Source organism: Saccostrea cucullata, unplaced genomic scaffold (genome assembly GCF_032062105.1).
Source record: "Saccostrea cucullata isolate Sc308-1 unplaced genomic scaffold, CSIRO_AGI_Scuc_v1 ctg1178, whole genome shotgun sequence".
NCBI lineage: Eukaryota > Metazoa > Mollusca > Bivalvia > Ostreida > Ostreidae > Saccostrea > Saccostrea cuccullata.
Window position 1 is genome coordinate 45,564 of NW_026925933.1, and position 20,895 is coordinate 66,458.

Sequence of the window (20,895 nt, forward strand, 5' to 3'; positions counted from 1 at the left end):
CACATAAAGCACCACTACTGGGGCAAGTCTTGTGTGTGGAACAGTGACAATCTCTTACCGAATAGCGGGTTATTTTAGCAGGGTGCTAATTTTGGCTTATTTTAGCGTTTTGATGGTAGCCTGCTAAAAATTTAATCGCTAAAATATTCAGTACTCTTCTTAGTGTTCATTTGTAAAGAGTTGAAACACTGTCTCCGCTAAAATAAATTACGCCAAAATTATTGGCATACCTTTGAGCAGGCAAAACGCCAAATTTTACACCCGCCAAGAAAAACGCCAAATTTTACACCCGCCAAGAAAACACGCTATACGGTATTCTTTTCCAAACTGTAAAGATCAAGATGATTTGAATAGAACTTAGGAAACTTTCTTTTTGTCCTTTGATTTTCTCTCTTGAATGGTTAAAATATGAGATTAAATATGCTAGCTAGTTCAAGGAATAAAATGAATAATTTTAGTGCATATTTAGTATTAAGCACCGATGAAACATTAATTTTATCAACTTTGCATTGTTTGCTGACAGAGGTGCAGTCATGGATTATCTGTGACGGTGACATTGATCCAGAGTGGATCGAGTCCCTGAATTCTGTCCTGGATGATAACCGGCTCCTCACCATGCCCTCCGGAGAGAGAATCCAGTTTGGACCCAACGTTAACTTCCTGTTTGAGACCCACGACCTTAGCTGTGCCTCCCCTGCCACCATCTCTAGGATGGGGATGATTTTCCTCAGGTAATTATCAAATGTATAAAATAAACCTTTCCCCTTCCCACAAATCCAAACTGATATTGATTTTGTTGTTACAAATAGCTGAAAAACTCAGCATTATTAAAAATCCTATCATGAAAAATGATGTTGAAAATGTTTCATGCAAGTACATTTTTTTAATTAGAAAGAAGCCATTGCTAAATTATCATTACAGTTTAATTGAATCAGTCTTATAGCAATTGTGTCATTATTTCAAACACCCTCTCTCTCCTAGTGATGAGGACACTGACATTAAGGCTGTGGTGAACTCCTGGCTGAGTTCCCAACCTGAGAGTGAACAGCACATCATGTCTGGCTGGATAGAGGATCACTTCTACAAGGCTGTGGACTGGGTCCTCAAGCAGGTCTGACAAAATATTGTGTCGACCTAGAATAATCAAATAATTAGTATAATGCAGCGTAATGGGTTTTACTTCAGCTTTATTGAATCAGAGAAGATTGGCAAAATTGAAAGAGTAAACACAATCAATTTCATTATCTCAAACTTGATGTGACAGAAAAAAAAAAATTCTAGAGATATAGAGGGTAATACACTAGAAGAATAATTGACTGGGGGCTTTCAACCTCTTGGGCATATCCATGATATTCAAGATATTGAAACCTCTTGGACGTATCCATGATATTCAAGATATTGGTATTTGAGATACTAAAGTTCAACTGTAGTTAAAAATTTTAAACACAGAAACTTGAATTTAGTGTTTAACTTTGTATTTTGTTTTTGTCAGAACGACTTTGTGGTGGAGACGAGTCTGATCGGGGTGGTTCTGAATGGACTCTCCCATCTTCACAATGTCCGGAACAAAGCTCACTTTGCTGTCTGCTTGATCCATGGATTGGGAGGGAATCTCAATGAAGGAAGCAGGGAAGCATTCGCAAAAGAGGTTAGATGTGGAGAAAAAAAAATGTCATTTACTAATTAATGGCTATATATCACAATATGCATTTGAACTTTAAATCCAGATTCTACATTGCAAACCCAAACTTGAAATTTTAGCTAAATCTTTAAGTGTAATGTGAAATAGGAAGAAACTGTAGGTTATTCATTTTACACAAGTGCTTAATATTGCAAAATGGCTCTTGGACATCAAATTGCAAGAAAAGTAATTATACTTTACCTGTATTGTGGAATTTACAGTATTTTTTGGCTAGAGCTGACATTTCCATTTCCCCCCATGATTTTAGGTGTTTACTTGGACTCAGGAGATGCCTCCAGATTCTAGACGTCCCCTAGACACGTTCTATGATGAAAACATGGGACGACTGATGACCTACAGTATGGAGGTAAAAACTAGGTTGATTAATCAATCTATTAATTAAAAATTAATTAATTAAATCACTGAACAGTATATTAATCCAGCTCATGTATTTGGCATGTCGTCAAGACCTTGCTCAATGGAATTATTTTTTTTATGTTCCATACTATATTTGCTATTAATATTTCATTTTTCAGCGTTTGGATGTGAGTTTTAATTATTATTGATTGCCATTTTTTTTCAGATAGAAATTTTTGTAGATGGGGTATGCACTGTTTGTTTAGTTCAGAATGTATTCTAAATGTTCATGTCGAGTCAAGTATGCAGACAGTTTAATGCAAGAATTCATCACTGAACAGTTCAATGTCCATGCATTTACTGTAGATTCCTTATTTTCCATGATTACTTATCATGACCGTGAATGGGCTCTTCAATATCGAATTGCGAGAATATTGATTAGCAAATAGACGATTGATCAAAAGATTTTACATAAATTTCAATACCATAAAAAAAAAACCCAGTTTTTTTTATTTCATGATTGATGCTTCTAGTGAAATTATGCGATAATTAATACCATGTATATATTTAAGAATCAAAAGTATTCACTTAAAAATCAAAACATGACTTTCCCTAGTTTACAAATTTTAATTAAAAGAAAAAGATGCGGTGAAGTTCAGTAAAATATGGTTATAATAAATCTGTGAACACAGCCAGAATCAATTCTTACCTGCTTTAAAGTACTTGAACCCAATTTAGAATGCATTGCTTTTGCACTCCTTTGGTGTCAACACCTAAGCATAATGGTTAGAAGAGATTTTGCTTCAAACTTCTTTTCTCAACTGCATTTTTTATGACATTTATCTGCATTTCATTTATGTAAACATAACAAAGTAGAAGAATAAGTTACAGGATTATTTGTTAAAGAGGGAAAGACGATCTGTCTGCATGCATTGTTTTCAAAGTATTTTATATTGTTCCATATTTTTAGTAAGATTGCAGTTAATTGTATTTTATAGTTTAGGTTTTAGGAAAATGTAGTGCTTAATTGGGTCAGTTTAGACAGAATTTTTGTAGAGACAGTTCTATTTTGACATACTGAAATTTACACTATAAAAAAACTTAAATCCAAACACTCATTTTGCAATTGTCAATCATTATATTATTTGTATCATTGCTGAAAAATAATATTTTGAGTAATTTAACACATTATACAAATGAATATCAGATATATAATTGTTAATGATTTTGCTGAACTTTGCAGGCTGTTCGAGACCTGAGTGCTGATAACTTCACTTCTGGGGGGTCTCTCCCAGTGGTGAGGACGGGGGATGTACAGAGGGGTCTAGATTACTTCGCCCCCTGGCTACAGGCTGACAACAAACAGCCCTTCATTCTGGTGGGACCTGAGGGATGTGGAAAGGGGTAGGTACTCAGACAAAACACATAGATGAAATCAATTTTTCTGAGCTGGAAGTTATTTTTGCTACAGAAACAACAAGTATTGAGCAAGCAAATTTGTTAAAACGCTTAGCCAGAGTTTTGTTTTTTCCTATGGACAGAAAGAGTAGGAAGCTTTTGTACTTGCTGCTTTTACTGTTGATCAGCTTTGAGCAGGCCTCTGAACATTTTTTAAATTTTTAAAAACTTTTTATACCCCCCTCCAAAGGAGAGGGAAGGTATACCATTTAACATGTGTGTTTGTCTGTAAGGGTGGGTCAGTGTAGCTGTGTCTGTCTTTAACAGATTTTCATCCCAGTTTTCTTAGCAACTACTCATTGCAGCTGCTTGAAATTTAAGCACACTCTGTTTTCTTTATGTACAGAAAATAAGTGTTGATAGAGAAGAGAAAGGGGAAAATTACAATTACTTTTTGCAAGTAAAATGATGTCTTTCCACATGTAAAATAATTGATTTTCTTTCTTCCAGGATGTTGCTGAAGCATTGCTTTGAGCAGCTGAGGTCTACCCAGGTTGCTGTGGTTCACTGCAGTGCCCAGACCAACCCCACACACGTTCTACAGAAGCTGAGCCAGAGCTGTATGGTGCTGAACACGAACACAGGGCGAGTGTACCGACCCAAGGACTGTGAACGCCTGGTTCTGTACCTAAAGGATCTCAACCTGCCTAAACCAGACAAGTGGGGGACATGTCAGCTAGTGGCTTTCCTCCAACAGGTATAGAGTTATTATCTGAAATATCATCCGATTTATTCTGGTGTCATTTTATGGTTTGGATATTCAATAAAACTCGGTTATAATGAAGTCACGGGACCTATGAAGTTACTTCGCTATATCCGTTATTCGTTATATCCATATAAGAAATACGTTAAATTTATATAGCATAGGATCCAAAACAACTTCGTTATAACCGTGAATTCGCTATATCTGTGTTCATACTAAACGAGTTTTGCTGTATAAAGCACAAATTTTTATGCATTAAATTCCACTGAAAATCAAAATTTAGTGTCAAGTGACAGTAATTTTGTTGATCAATAGATCATGATTTAAAATGTCAATTTTATTCCCATGAGCATTCAAAATACATGTAGTCTTTGTTTTTAGGTCATAACATACAATGGTTTCTATGACCACAACTTGGAGTGGGTGGGGCTGGAGGGAGTACAGATTGTGGCCAGTATGAATGCGGGGACAGGCCTGGGTCGACATAAACTGACCACTCGTTTCACCTCCATTGTCAGAATCTGCTGTATTGGGTAAGGATTGGTAGATTTACATACAGTTTAGAAATGTGACTTGTGGTGGATTTTTTTTCCCATAAAAGTACCAAAAAAAATTAACTTAATAAAAATAGCTGAACATATAATGAAAGTGTAAAAGTCAGGTGCTAGGTGTGATTTTATAAAGTTTAATGTGTATCATTGTTATAACATCAGATGTATCGGAAAGTATTTTCACAAATATGAAATAATAAAGAAAGGAAATAAATAATTTCGTCAAGCAGATAGGATAGGCCGTCAATGTATGAAGTATGCTTTAAAATATTTGCTTTTCGTAGCTACCCAGACAAAGAGCAGCTCCAGGCTATCTATGGAGCCTACCTGACCCCCATACTGAACAGACAACTCGGACGCCACCCAGTGTGGGGCAATCCTGCCAAAGTGTATGCCTTAGCTGGATCCATGGTACAACTGTATGACCAGGTAATGTATTGTCTAGCTTGTATAAAACAGTTCAACTGAACCAGATGGTTAATTTTGTGTGTTACAATTGACAGAAACTAAAATTTACAGTGCAAACCTCAAATATGAGATTATTAATGCATTTATTACATGTAAATGTTGCAAGAAAAATTGATCCATGAACATGAAAAGATATGCATACAATTAAATGATAGAATGTAACTAGAATAAAGAATTTATTCCCATGAAACTGAAGCATTAAAAATCATCATCATAATTTCTTTTCTTTTCTCTTTAGTTGAGGTCAAGGTTCACAGTGGATGACTACAGTCACTATCTGTTTACCCCCCGGGACTTGACTGACTGGTGCCTGAGTTTACTGAGATACGATCTCAATGCCGGGGCCAAGGAGGGCTCGAGTGATCACGTCCTTGAGATCTGGGCGTACGAGGCTCGGCGCCTGTTCCGAGATCGAGTCGTCGGATCAGACGGCCAGAATAAGTTTGACAGCATTCTGATGTCTACTGTCAGAGCTGACTGGTCAGCTAACATATTTGACAACTTAGACAGTAAGGCATATTTTTTTTATCAGGTAAACAGAGAAATAAGGAAGCAATCTATATCTATAAATATTTCTAGAGTGTGTATAGAAAACATACTGTATATCACTATAGAGTGAAAAACAATATGAATTATTGTATGTGATCTTTGTCCACTTAAAGATTTTTTATGTTTAAACAATTCATTTACATTGAAAAGAAAATAAAAGTTTTATCTTATTTTAGCTGACTACTTTGTGACTTGGGGGGCTCGCCATGAGGATGGAGGACCTGCTGTGGCAGCAGGTGCCCCTCTACCCCCAACAGGAAAACCCCTGGGGAAACTCAACAGTGATGACCTGACAGCGGTGATAGAGAGAGGACTCAAACTATACAGTATGTTGTTTGATTCTTTACCAATGTCCTCCAAAAATTGACATTGTGCAAAAACGGTGAAAAAGTGTTCATAAATATCTCCTTCAGTTAATATATCTATAAATTTATACACCTTTGGAAAAGAAGGTGGTGTATATAAAGATATTTGAAGAACTGTAGATAATAATTCTTTTGATTGAATTTTCCTGAACAGGTCGAGAAAACAGAGACTTGGACATCCTTCTTTTCCGAGAAGTTCTGGATAACATTGCCCGAGTGGACAGGGTCCTGACCCTCCCTGGGGGATCCCTGCTGTTAGCGGGGAGGAGTGGTGTGGGGAGGAGGACTGCAGTTCTCCTGGTGGCTCACATGCACCAGATGCATCTGTTCTCTCCAAAGGTCTCCCGTTCCTATGGAATGAAGCAGTTCAAAAATGATCTGAAAACTGTAAGTATAGACCTTAAAGAAAAACAGCAAACTTCATCATTTTGTTTTGCTGGAATTAGTTTAGCTGAATATTGTCAAATTTGAAACATGTATTTGATGCAAACAATAATTTTATTAATTTCAAATGTTGTCAAGGTCAAAATCACATATTTTTGTGGGGTCAAATTGTCAAGGTTTCAGAAAAAATATTAGTCTTTGGGAATTTAATTTCCTGGTTGGAAATGTTTAGTAGTAATGCATTTCTTGGTGGTGATAAATTTTTGGGTCTTTCCATGCCTCAAAAACAACAAAAATGAGTGATTTCACTGTATCTTTTGATTAAAATGAACTTAATTAACCATGTGTGTTAGTCTATTTGTGTAAGACCCTTCTTTGCCCCTGTAGGTGATGCAGCTTGCCGGTATAGAGGGAGAGCAGGTGGTGCTTCTTCTAGAGGACCACCAGTTTGTGGAGCCCCAGTTCCTGGAGATGATCAACAGTCTCCTGTCCTCGGGGGAGGTGCCCGGGCTGTACTCCCCGGAGGAGTTAGAGCCCCTCCTGTCACCTCTCAGGGACATGGCCTCAGAGGCAGGCTTCAGGGGGACACTCATCAACTTCTATGCCACAAGTAAGTCATTTTTTTTTTTAACTGAAAAATGTTGGTGGTAGACTGTCCAATATGTTTTGAGATAAAAATTATAATATTAACTGTCATTGAGTTTACCTCTCAGTGTGTTGATGTGTGAGTTGAGAGTTGAAGATATCACTTATATATATTGAGAGATCTCTATAAAATTTGCTTTTAGGAATCAAGACCAATCTGCACATAGCTCTGATTATGGACTGCAGTAACAATTCCTTCACCCTGAATTGTGAGAGTAACCCAGCCCTGTACAAAGAGTGTGCTGTTCAGTGGATGGAATCCTGGAGTAGAGACTCAATGATCAAGGTAATTATATTAACACATTTCACATCTGCAGTTATACCATGTTTGTCATCCTTGTTCCTTACAGATTAAGATGCAGTATTGTGAATATCAAAATATGGAAAGTTTACAGTGAAGAAGAAAGTATTTGTTGAATGTTTCATCAGTTGCTAGATGACTTGTCATTAACCATGCTCTGAAGTGCCATAACTGATATTTCATTGTAAAAATGCATTATATCTATAGACTATAAACAGTGTTTGCTAAAGTGTATTTTTAGTTTGTATCTAGTATGCCATTCTCTTTGTTAGGTACCCTTCATGCTGCTAACCAAACCTAAAGAAAGATAAATAAATAGAGGGAGCCAGTATTGGGGAGAAGAAGAGGCACCAAAGGAAACTGTCAGGGGGAGAGGAGCTCCTCAAATCCTTCCTCCACGTCCACGAGTCCTGTGTCCAGGCCAACATGGGGGCCACTCCACGCCGATACATCGCCTTCCTCAACACGTACCAGACGGTGTACAGTAACAAGAAGGCGGGGGTGGAAAAACGACAGCACCACTTACAGGCTGGTGTGTCCAAACTGAATGAGGCCAAACAGTTGGTGGATGAACTGAAGAGAAAAGCTGGGGAGCAGAGTGTGTTGTTAGCAGAGAAACAGGCTGAGGCAGACACAGCTCTGAGGGAAATCACCATCAGCATGCAGGTAAAGAATAGCCATATTCGAGTTCTGTTCTTTAATGATTTGAGTTTTTATTTTTGTTCAGTAAGAAACTGATAGAATTGATTGTAAAGTCTGTTACATAATTTTGTCTCATTTGTAAATACAGTAGAACTTGTTTAAACTGGGCACCACTGGTTCCATAAAAATTGCCCATATTAGACAGCATTCGGATTAGAGAACACTCTAAACAATTGAATTACTAAAACATACTTGAATTTTACATTATATGAAGCAAGATTTCAAAATACACAATATCCAAGTAAGCCTAATTCCACTGTAAAAATAAAAAAAAAAATTTTTATTTTGAAGAATGCTAGTGATCAGAAGAATGAGATGGAAGAACTAAAGAGACAGGCGGCGGAGGAAGACAAGGTCCTCCAGACGAGGAAGAAGGCGATCGACAGAGAACTGGCCGAGGTGGAGCCGCTAGTGAAGGCGGCCAAGGCAGCGGTAGGGAACATCAAAACTGAGTCCCTGTCTGAGATCCGCTCCCTCAGGGCCCCTCCCGATACCATCAGGGACATCCTGGAGGGGGTGCTCAGGCTCATGGGGATCTTTGACACCTCCTGGGTCAGCATGAAGAGGTCTGTGCTTCTTAATTTACATATCTTTTAAATTGATGGCACATGTTCATTAATGTTTTTAACCAGAACAATTTTGGTTTTTGGCTTTATAATGAAAAATGTTTCTCTTATGATAGTTTTCTGGCAAAGAGAGGAGTGAAGGAAGAAATTCAGACATTTGACGCCAGAAAAATCACGCCAGAGATCAGGAAGGGAGTAGAGGCCCTGATCAAGAAAAGCAAAGACTCGTTCGAACCTGCGGTAAATTGATCCAATTTCATAATATAAAACTCAATAAAAAAGAAAATATTTTTTCTATCTTTCTCTGAATGATCACAAAACCTCAAAAGCTGTATAATATTTCAATATCTTGCATCAGTTTAGAATTTAATCTGAGTTGGTCATATTTTGTTTGATAGGTTGCTAAGAGAGCCTCCGTGGCAGCTGAGCCTCTTGCGGCATGGGTGAAAGCAAATGTACAATTCTCATATGTACTGGAAAAGATTGAACCTCTGGAAAATGAACAGAATGAGCTCATCAGGTATTCTTATCAAGATTCATAAATTTATAACCTTCTTTGTCAGTCTTTATCTCTCTTTTGTGTAAGTGCCATCTTCAAGAATTCTTCAAAACAGAAAGTTTATTCTCAAAAATAACAGGATACGAAGTTGAATTATAACTAAATCTATTCAAACACTATGTTTGCCTTTAGGGCTCATGTAACAAACTAAGAATAAATATACAAAGTACTTTAAATGGAAATGGAATACATCAACATAAAAACAATATTAAAAAACTGCATTACTCTGTGAAATGAATATAAATGTAGGCTGAGGACAAGTAGGCTTATCTATGTATCTCCATGTTCATTAGCACCTGATGAGAAGTATGTAGCAAGTTGGTTACCTGAGTAAGATGCAGGCTGAGGGCAAATGTTGCCTATATATGAACATGAACACTAGCACCTGAGAAATCAGAGTAATTCTAACATTAAAAGTATATGCTCATATGTAAATAACACTAGTTCAATGAGTATTCCATAACCAATAAAGCATGGTAAAGTTTATGGATACATTTTCTTATTTGGTAATATGATTTTATTCTTCGTTCATTATTTTTACAGAAACCTCAAGAAAGCAGAAGGCAGAATGGATAAGCTGAAGAGAGCTTTAGATGAAGTTGATGCAAAAGTTGCCTCCCTTAGAAACAGGTTTGAGACCTTAACCAAAGAGGCAGCTGAACTGAAGATTAAGCTGGACAAGGAGAATGAGACGATCCAGGCGGCAGAGACCCTAGTGACAAAACTGGAAGGGGAATATGAGAGATGGAGCAGACAGGTCAGATATAGGCAGATTTGTTAGGAGGGAGGAAGTAAGAGAGCCAGATTCTCCCTCATATTGAATTTTAATGGGGATGGGGGAGGGGGGTTAATTGTACATGTATTGCATTTGTAATAAAGCTTTCTTCAAAGTGGGATATTTTTCTTTTCATCCGGTATATGAGGTCATTACTTTAATGAGGATTATAATATTTAAACAAATTCAAAGGATTTTCAGATATAATTTATTATTATCAGATACACTGGTATCAGTTATTCTGAATTAAACATTTCATTTTATATCCAGAAACATGTTTATCAAATGAGATATTAATTTCTTCTCTTTAAGGTGGGAGAACTGTCTGACGAGTTGAAGGAACTCCCAAAGAGAGCCCTGCTGGCCTCGGCCTTTATCACTTACCTAGCCCAGGCCCCCGAGGATGCCCGAAGGAACTTCCTGAACAGCTGGTCGGAGGCTCTGGGGATACAGAATTTTGACTGTCGTCGATTCCTCAGTACCGAGAGTGAACAGTTAATCTGGAAAGCAGAGGGTTTACCCTCCGATGAACTGTCCATGGAAAATGCCTTAGTCATTCTTCAGGTAAATTTCCTTGTGTATGTCCGACCAGTAGTAAAAATGCTAAATATAAACTTATTTACATATTTAAATAATGGTACATTATCTGCATGATGAATCTATCAGCAATGCAGCTTTTATATAACAGCATGATTTTTATTGTATATATAATGTAATATTTGTAATTAGCTAGGAATGGGAAAAAAGTCTAAATTGCTCTTTAGAATTATAAATATAAAATGTAAATGTTTAGACAGTGTTAATAAAAGCATGCTATATATTTAATAGATAATTTAGGCATGATGTGTATATCATATATTTTATCATAATTTAGTGTCTTCAGCCATCAATGGTAAAATCAGCTAACAGTGAAACCAAAATCATATATGCATGTAGATCCTAGTTTCCTTTTCTTATTAATTACTTATATCTTATTTTAGCTAGTTTAATATATATACCTTTATATAACATGTAGGGATTGTGTAATTTAGCTAGGAAATGGTTTGGAAATAATAATGTATGTTTTCTTTGATGCATGCACATTAACTTTTGACTTATTCAATATGAACGCCAGATCAATGATATACCAGCAGGGGTAAGATGGAAACTCCTGTGTGTGTGGATTTTTTTTTCTTTTTTCACCTCACTTTTCAAGTCCATGAGTTTTACACACTCGCTTCTAATTCTAGCACTCTTAATTTTATTCTGTAGCTTGTGCAAAATCAAAAATCAGGATTTTGTTTATTTAAATCTGTACATCTGCAACCTTAACTTTCTTTTGGTCCTACCTGTGTATCTATATCTACAAAGAATATAAATGAATGTATTCATTTACTGAAGGTCAAGGTTATAGATTTACATAAGGTCAAGGTCATTGGCCATCTGAGGAATTTGCCTTTGTCAGTATGCTGTGTTTCACGAAGATATATTATTATAAACAAAATCATCTGAAATGACTACAGTTATGATGTACATGTATCTTTATTTTTCACTTAAATTTTAATTTGATTTTTGCTCCAAATTTGAGGAAAATGTTTGCCTTAATTGCCACATAATTCACATTGTAATTAAATTGATGAATGCACATTCATATCACAGGTGATGGTAAAATTGTTTAAATGTGTGCTTATATTACACATAATTTTTTTTTTATTGAACTTTTGAAGGGATAGACTTTGTCATTAAAATTATTTAATAACCTGACTGAAGAAATTGTAATGTTTATTTTAGTGTTAAGTTAAATAGTGATGAATAACTAACATATTATGTATTTTTATTAATTTATATTTTTGAATGACATAATGTACTTGAATTTTGTTTAATTAAAACATGAATTATTATATATAAGGACATAAATACCCAGTACTAGTATTATTATGAACAATAAAATGTCTTTATATGTTAATACAGGATTCTGAATTATTCCTGCATTAACCAATAAAAAAGGCATTTTATTTATTAGATAACAATATTCCCTCTTTACAACTATGTTTTTTTACTGAATATTTCAGAGTACATTGAGGCCATTCCTAATTGACCCCTCCTCCAGAGCCACTGATTGGTTGAAAACTCACCTCAAGGAGAACCGATTGGAAGTCATCAATCAACAGGTCAGCATGAATATTCTTTAAGCCTAATTAATCTACACACTTTAATACTGTAATAACAACTGTGGAAAAATCAGTGAAAATTAAGGCTAAAATATTCAAATCATTAGAAAAAAATTCTGAGGTTTGCAGATTTGATAACTTGAATCAAATGTTGATTCATCAAGACATATTTGAAACCTGGAATTTATATTTTTCTGACAGGATGCCAACTTTACAACATCTCTCGAGCTTGCAGTCAGATTCGGAAAAACTTTGATCATACAGGAGGTGGATGGTGTGGAACCGATCTTGTATCCGTTGTTACGTGGTGACCTTACAGCTCAAGGTCAGAAGCCAAAGTTCACCAAACATGCGGATATTATTGTCTAGCTATCATTCAAATACATGTACCTCTTTTGTATGTAGACATTCAATACCAATTCAATTCTTTCAATACCTCATTTGGTCACTTAATTTTTTTTTGTAACGATATATTTTTTTCGAAAGATTAACAGGACTGAGTGAAAAAGTCTTGTGTACACAGGGTTTTGATTTCTGTTAACAAATGTGTTATAGGTCCCAGGTATGTTGTTCAGATTGGGGAGAAGACGATTGATTACAATGAGGAATTCCGACTTTTCCTGACCACCAGAAATCCCAACCCTGAAATCCCTCCAGATGCGTTCTCCATCATTACAGAGGTCAATTTCACCACCACCAGGGCAGGGCTCACAGGACAGGTGGGGAAACATTCTAAATTTAGTACAGAAAATATGTCAACAGTCAAACCTCGTTATCTTGAACTTGATGGGACTGAGAAAAAACTTTGTGATACTGGAGGATTAGAAATATTGAAGCTAAAAGTAGTTGGGTCTTCCAAAACCACTTTGCCAAAGCCTAGTATTTGAGATATTGGTGTTCAAGATAACAGGGTTCAACTGCATTTGTGTTTTCTATTTATCTTTTAATTTTTTTCAGGTTTTCCTTCCTTTATGAGTAAAATATGATGTTTGATGTAATAATGTATTAAAAAAAAATTAATGATATTACTTGTACAAAAGGCTGTATGCATTATGCTTGTGATGTATGACTGAGGAAATCAAATCCTTTTCCTCCTTTTGTAGCTGCTAGCAGCCACTATACAAAATGAGAAGCCAGAACTGGAAGTTAGGAAGACTGAGTTATTGAAGACAGAGGAGGATCTAAAAATTCAGCTGGCCAAAATGGAGGAATCCTTGCTAGAAGTAAATACATTTCAAAAACAATTGATTTTCTTGAGTCTGTATAATACATTATTTAAAAATCTAGATTTTTTTATGCATTGAGTTATTATGTCCCACTAGTGCAATATTTCTTTGTTTTTAGGAATTGGCCAATGCCAAGGGAAACATTCTAGAAAACAAGGAGTTGCTGGACTCTCTGAATAAGACCAAGGCCAGCAGTATTACGATTACCGAGTCCCTGACAGAATCTGTACGGCTACAAGCTTCACTGGACCAGGTTAGTACAGGGAAAGAGTCGCATACAATTTTTCACATAAATTTCACTTTTGTGTTCTTTTCCAGTAAAATACATCTGGAATATACATGTGCCCATTTCGTGTCTTTTTCATGTGAATTTCCTTTGAAGAAATCAAGTGAAACAAATTTCTTCGTGTATTACTGATATCAATTCTTCCTGTAATATATTTTGTTGGCATTTAATTATAGGAGAGAAACACTTACCTGCCTCTAGCAGAGAGTGGTAGTAGGATGTACTTTGTCATCAGCGACTTGGCTAAAATCAACAACATGTACAGGTTCAGTCTGGCTGCCTTTCTTAGAATCTTCCAGAAAGCTCTCAAGACCAAACAGGTAGAACTTTATTTATCGTCAAATCAATTTTTTGTTTGCTTTTGACATTTCAAAAATAGCATTTACAGAAGCATTTTCAGATTATAATTTTGTCTGGAAAAATAGGACATTTCCTAGTTTTGACATTTGTTAACTTGGTGTCAACCCCGTAAGTAAAATCGGAATTCAGAAAAGAAAAAAAGATTTTGACAAATTTTTACAGGACGGTAGTGGAACTGACCATAGAATTCGAGCCCTCACTCAAAGACTACAGAACCTGGTGTATGAATACGTCTGTCGCTCACTGTTCAAAGCAGACCGACTCATGTTTGCCCTCCACATGGTGCATGGAATGAAACCAGAGATGTTTGATGAAAATGTATGTAAACTTACTGATAAGCATGCAGTTTTTGAAATGAGAAGGCTCTAAAAAAAATTGTGTCTCAGAAATATTTTTCAAAACACGAGATTCCAAATATTTCAAAGAACTGTTGCATGATCTGATCTTGACTATACTGTTTGATCAAAGAACTGTTAATTTTATGTTGACTGTTTGACAGGAATGGGAGGGTTTCACAGGAATCCTGGTGTCTGATGTGAAGTCGGAGGGGGGCCGGGGATTACCCTCCTGGGTGGATCAGGAGAGGCACACTGCTGTCACCAATCTCAAGGTAAACCAGAGGCCTGTTCAACTGAGTGAATGTTCACAAGCATTCACCAAAATTCTTTATCCCTCCAACAGAAATTTTGGCTGTGTTGAGCAAGCCTCTTTTTTCTATTCACTAGAAGGTGAAGCATTAGAATTTTTTTCTCTCTCTTGAATTAGTTTCTTAAACAAATTTGTCCAGAATGAAAGCAACTGGTCAAGTTTAATTTTCTGACCTCAATTTAAGGGGGAAGGGTGATTCTCAAAACACAAAAGTTCTCATTTTTAAACAAAATGTAAATATTTGTTACAGAACAATTTCCCTAAGTTGTACCAGGTGCTGAACTTTGATGATGGGTCTCTGTGGTCTAACTTCTCCCGCAGTAACGAGTGTGAGAAGGAGTTCCCCTCGGTGATCGAGAAGCGGGTCACTCTATTCCAGCAGTTACTGGTAGTCCAGGCAGTCAGACCAGACAGGCTACAGACCGCCATGGGACTGTTTGCCTGCAAGGCTTTAGGTAAGTGTCTTTGTGAGTTAGGTACACACTACCATATAAAGAATAAGCAATTTACCAGTTCCTGCACCATGCTTTCTACAGTTACGATTTGATGAAGATCTTGAACATAGTTCTCATGTGAATGCCTTAAGGTAAATCAAGCAAAAAGTTACTGAGGTTGCATTAGTTTGCAGACTTAGATATCCACTATTATAAATCTTCTGTTTTCATCCAGTTATTACTTTCCCTATCTTTTATCTCCCTTTGACTAAACAGTTTTAGCCTACAATTTAGTTTACATTACTGGTCATAAAATAGTTGTTGAAATATTCTAGGAATGAAGGAGCTTTCTCCCCCTTCTGTGAATCTCAAGCGGCTCCTGGAGACAGAGACTTTGCCATCAGAGCCTATTCTGATCATTATCTCCCCTGGCGCTGACCCCTCACAAGAGTTACAGGACTTGGCTGCTCAGACTATAGGTGGCGACAAATACCACCAGGTTTGTAACTGAATTCAATTTCCAGTGTTGTTTTACCTTGACCATGAGTGAAAAATGTTTTAATTGAATTTTATGAACATAATTGGTCTCTCTCTCTCTCTCTCTCTCTCTCTCTCTCTCAGTAGAACAATTTTTTTTGCAGGTTGCTATGGGTCAAGGTCAATCTGACATCGCTATGCAGTTGTTGAGGGAATGTGCTCAGAATGGAGAATGGCTGTGTCTGAAGAACCTCCATCTTGTGACAGCCTGGCTTCCTCAGCTTGAAAAGGTATCCCTTATTACCTCTTTCCTTGAAAGTATTTTTGGAATTTTTAGACTAATGTTAAGATTTTTCCATGTTTATTCTGTCAATTTAAAGTAACTAAATTCTTGCTTTTAGGAAATTAACACACTGAAGCCACATGAAGATTTCAGACTCTGGATGACTGCAGAAGTGCATCCTAAATTCCCCACAATTCTCCTACAGAGCAGCTTGAAAATCACTTATGAGGTATGAAAATATGAAAAGTAAATGCTATCGGTATATGTTTTGCAACAAACATGAAGACAATATCTTTCAAAGGAATAATTTTTTCCACATTAAAATTTAATTCAACCTAGACCATTATCTTTTGGAAAAAAAATTATTTGAGAGTGTAAAATTGATCCTTCTTTTGTACATGACTAGGCTCCCCCCGGAGTAAAGAGAAACTTGATGAGAACCTATGAGTCCTGGAGCCCTGAGTACATCAGTAAGACCGGCAGTGTCCTGAGGGCCCAGGCTCTGTTTGCCCTGGCCTGGTTCCATGCTGTGGTACAGGAACGCAGAATGTACATCCCACAGGTAACTGCATTTTGCATGCACTACATACCATAATAGAGGATTTATTGGATAAAAATTTATAAAAATTATAATTTCATAATCGTAAAGCACAATTTGTGCAGAACACTGCAGTCCATTTTCAGTGTTTGAAACTTGATAATTGTTAGACAAAAGTAATTTGAAACAACTTATTTTTAAAGGGTTGGACAAAGTTTTATGAGTTCTCACTGTCAGATTTGAGGGCTGGTGCAGACATTATTGACAGACTAATTAAAACAGGTAACTTTTTCTTGTCAAGTACTTATTGCGTGACATTTGAACACTTTCAAATTAGAATTGTGAAGTTGTCTGCTCTTGGTTGATCTGTACTTTCTCTGGTTTTAAGCTTTAATGGAGAGATGTTCATATCAGTTGATATAAATTAATTTTGGAGAAGTGTATCACAGACATTTTTTTTCAGATAGTTTTATCTCATTTTATTTTATTGTTTTGATTTTTTTTTTGTCCTTCAGGAAATGACCAGGAATGGAAGTTTGTTCATGGTCTATACGAGTTTGCTATCTATGGTGGTAGAGTGGATAATCCATTTGATCTACGAGTTATGGTGTCATACCTTAAGCAGTACTTTGATGCTAACATGTTGGCTCAAGGCAGAAATAAGCGATTAGGACCTTTGAAGTTGCCAACATCTACTAATTTTAGGGTAGGCTGAGCTATATTGGTTAAAAAGTATTTTAATGTTCATTTCAATATCTGTTGTAAGCAAGGATCAGTCTTACAGAGTTATAATTGATAATTAACAATAACATTTTACCTTAAATGTGACCAAGTCAATAATAGGTGTGTTATTGTCAATAAGGAATTTAAAAAAGAATGTACAAAGATTTTATTTATTGACTTTCAGGATTATATTGAGGCCATTGATGAGCTTCCAGAATTTGACAAACCTTCATACTTTGGCTTGCCAGAAAACATTGAGAGGTCAGCACAAAGAATAATAAGTGGACAGGTCATAGGTCAACTCAAGGTATTGCAGAGGGCAGATGCCAAGGCCAACAAGTTTGATAAAGAAATCTGGGCCACAGAACTTGGACCTGTGCTTAACTTGTGGAAGAAGCTTAATCAAGTAAGTTTTATCTCATATAATTTGTGATCTATCAAAGTTCACAATTTAAATAATTTTTTATTTTACAAAAAAATATTTTTAAAAATGCAAAATTGTGTGAAAAATTCAAATTCTTCAATTTTTCCTGACATTTCATTTTACTTGCATGTAGCCTAAAGTGGAGTATTTCTTCATATTGCTATGTATACCAAAAGATGCAACAGTTTACAAAATTTATACTGATAGTTTGATGCCAGCATCAGTTTAAATAATATAGTTAAAAAACCTCTGTTTTTCCATTTTATAGGGCTCTCAGCTGATCAACTCCAAAATCAAACCTCCTAGTGATAAAACAGGCCAGGAGGCTCCCATCATCTCTTTTATCAAACTGGAGCAGTATAATGCCATCAAGCTGGTCCAGAGTATCCACCAATCGCTGGCCGCTCTCAGTAAGATTATCAGAGGAACCATGTTACTTACCAAGGAGGTGCAAGACCTAGCAGCAGCTCTTCTGAATCAGGAGGTAATAATAGACTTCATCTAAAACTTTTTGTTAGAAAGTCAAAAAAGTGAGCCAAAAAATACAAAAAAAAAAGCTTACCGGTATTTACATTTTGATAAAAATACAATAAATCCATGAATCTTGTTTATTATCATGATGCAATCTACTGAATTTGTTACAAAAATGTTCTGAATGAATGGAAACTAAAAGAAATTTCTCCTTCCCAGATATTTTATTTTACTGTGTGTACATGTATATTTCTTTGTTCCTTAGACCCCCCTGAACTGGCAGTCTAAGTGGGATGGCCCTGAGGACCCCATGCAGTACCTGAGGGGACTGGTCAGTAGAGCAACAGCCATACAGACCTGGGTGGACAAGGCTGACCATGGAACCTTATTGAGGGACACACTAGACCTGTCTGAACTGTTCCACCCAGACACTTTCCTCAATGCTCTCAGACAGCAGACAGCTAGGTACTGTGTACTCCTTTTGTACTGAGGATGAGAAATTTAATAATTGAAGCATTATTCAACCCAATTATCTTAGAATAAGTAACTGTGGAATCAGTAATGTTCATAGGGGACCAAAGTTCACGGATTTTGTTGGTCACTTTTATCCATGAATTTACATCCCCACAAACAATTCTTTTCTCTGCATATTTATTCATTGAATCTCCTGTATAAGAATAACCCAGGAAATTATGTGCTTTTGAACCAATAAAATTTTTCTTGGATATGAACATTGACCACAACAAATTAAAATGATTCCACAATATTTTGAATGAATTATTTGAGGTCCTCTAATATATGCCAGTAAGCTAACTATGATGAACTTTCCATTTTAGAGAGGTGGGTTGTTCTATGGACAGTCTGAAGTTTGCTGTCAGCTGGAGGGGAGGGGTACAGGGGGCTAAGACCCAGGTGAAGATAGGGGGACTACAGCTGGAGGGCTGCAGTTTTGATGGATCCAGACTCTCAGAGAACCAGAGGGACTCCCCCAGTGTGTCAGCAATCCCCCCGTGTCATGTGGCCTGGATACCAAAAGTAAGTTCCCTATCATGTGATTTTTTTCTTCTAACATTTACCCTAAGGCTAGAATCAGTTCTGTGGTTGTTTTATCTTAAGATTGACACTGTATATATTTTTAATGGCATAACCTGAATGAAAAGATTTGTAAAATACTATAATTTTTCAGAACTTACTATGCAGATTTGTTCATATGTTTAAAAGAATTTACATTGGAGTCTTTTTGTAGTATGAATTATTTTCAATTCCAAAATTACCAGTATTAAAATTAACTTCAAAAAATATAATCCACATTTCTTAGAATAATACAAAACATTACAAAATATTATTTAAGGATGCACCCGATCCCTATGGCCTAGATGATGTGATTTCCATCCCTGTGTACACCAGCAGTGAGAGGGACCACATCGTAACTCGTATGGATGTCCCGTGTGGTGGTAACCAAGGACTGTGGCTACAGTGTGGTGCCGCCCTCTTCCTAAAGAGCACTTAGACTATTTAATGGCCCATGTGGCTCCTTTGTCAATTTTGACTGCAGAAATTAAGACTACTTTGTGACTGAAGTTTTTGAGAGATTACAATTTTTAAAACAAATTAAGGTTGTACTAAATTGTTAACGGACTTAAATAGACGTTTACTATCCGTCCATCTTTTCTGTGATAATTTATTTTGTATTATTAATAAATATGAACTGCTATTGTATTGTGATGATAGATTTTTTGGAATTTTTTTGTGTTTGTTGTTAATATTTCAGGATTAATTATATAATTTAGAAAAAACATTCATGAAGAAAGAAGAAAAACCCTTTCCTATAGTAAGGACTTAAATACCAATACTGATACTTTAAATATTTTGTATGAAATGTTTTAAAAACAGATGGAAATAAATTTATTCTGAGAACTGTGTAAACTAAAGAGTGTAATCGTTCAACAATACATATAGTAGATGGTTGTAATTTTCCAATGAAATGAAGTAATCAATACTCCCCTACAATGTAAAAACAGGGTTTGTCGTAAAAATATGTTGATATATAGTGTAGGGATGTGTGCAAGAACAAATTTACTTATGTAAAATTGTGGCTATTTTTGGTTAACTCATCATTTGAATATTCATCTTGGTGGGAAGGGATGCCATAATCCAAAAGTCAATTTTACATTACTTGGTTTCTTCCAGTTTTGCCCAGTATCTTTCAAATGCACCAATAGTTGCTGATGACAGGGTAAGCCTGAAAAATTTTGCCATGTTTTATTCAGTCCTCATTGCAAGTAGGCAAATTTGAGATGAGATGACAGCATTATAGTTACCTACCTCTTAAACACAACTATGTTTTTCCAAGTTATATGCCCTGATTTAGGTTTGTCATAAGTGATTGGGGAAGAAAATCCTGCATTACAAGAATTTATATACCGGTAATATATTTTACTAGCATAGCTACCAGCCATATCCCTTCAAGTACATATCAACAGTACAACACAAACATATGAAGCATATCTTGTTTATTTTTCAAGATAATTTTTTGGAAATGTCAACATTCTAGCTTTTTAACATCAACAACATGCACATTTAAATATGACGTATATGCCAATCTCTTTTTGTTGAGCAAAAATAGAGACTGCCTGCTCATGCTTATGCATACAAAATTTATATGTATGAATAAAAAAGCTTCAATGTTTAAATTCTTGAATTTTTTTTAGGAAAAACTACAGGTACATTTCTTAATTTATGCAAAATATTTTTCTAAACTGTTGACAAACTTTACACTATGAAGAATGTTCCATCAATGTGCTAAAGACA

The 20,895-nt window shown here is 35.9% G+C and overlaps 1 protein-coding gene across 1 annotated transcript in view; it reads left to right on the forward strand.

Moving 5' to 3' along the window:
* Positions 1-19,749, forward strand: part of LOC134270102 (cytoplasmic dynein 2 heavy chain 1-like) — a 36,699-nt gene extending 16,950 nt beyond the window's left edge. Inside the window, 41 exon segments of the mRNA XM_062752276.1 lie at positions 524-731; positions 982-1,111; positions 1,493-1,648; positions 1,950-2,048; positions 3,282-3,442; positions 3,947-4,193; positions 4,581-4,732; positions 5,035-5,179; positions 5,457-5,727; positions 5,944-6,093; positions 6,287-6,519; positions 6,904-7,126; positions 7,305-7,447; positions 7,735-7,767; positions 7,769-8,128; positions 8,456-8,730; positions 8,847-8,970; positions 9,129-9,250; positions 9,833-10,046; positions 10,377-10,628; positions 11,179-11,199; positions 12,116-12,214; positions 12,416-12,539; positions 12,770-12,933; positions 13,318-13,437; positions 13,559-13,693; positions 13,903-14,046; positions 14,249-14,404; positions 14,586-14,696; positions 14,985-15,189; positions 15,504-15,667; positions 15,810-15,935; positions 16,047-16,157; positions 16,335-16,490; positions 16,670-16,748; positions 16,982-17,172; positions 17,374-17,595; positions 17,882-18,097; positions 18,350-18,549; positions 18,921-19,119; positions 19,436-19,749. Coding sequence (XP_062608260.1) covers positions 524-731; positions 982-1,111; positions 1,493-1,648; positions 1,950-2,048; positions 3,282-3,442; positions 3,947-4,193; positions 4,581-4,732; positions 5,035-5,179; positions 5,457-5,727; positions 5,944-6,093; positions 6,287-6,519; positions 6,904-7,126; positions 7,305-7,447; positions 7,735-7,767; positions 7,769-8,128; positions 8,456-8,730; positions 8,847-8,970; positions 9,129-9,250; positions 9,833-10,046; positions 10,377-10,628; positions 11,179-11,199; positions 12,116-12,214; positions 12,416-12,539; positions 12,770-12,933; positions 13,318-13,437; positions 13,559-13,693; positions 13,903-14,046; positions 14,249-14,404; positions 14,586-14,696; positions 14,985-15,189; positions 15,504-15,667; positions 15,810-15,935; positions 16,047-16,157; positions 16,335-16,490; positions 16,670-16,748; positions 16,982-17,172; positions 17,374-17,595; positions 17,882-18,097; positions 18,350-18,549; positions 18,921-19,119; positions 19,436-19,594 — 6,800 coding nt within the window. The 3' untranslated portion in view covers positions 19,595-19,749.
* The last annotated feature ends 1,146 nt before the right edge of the window (positions 19,750-20,895 follow it).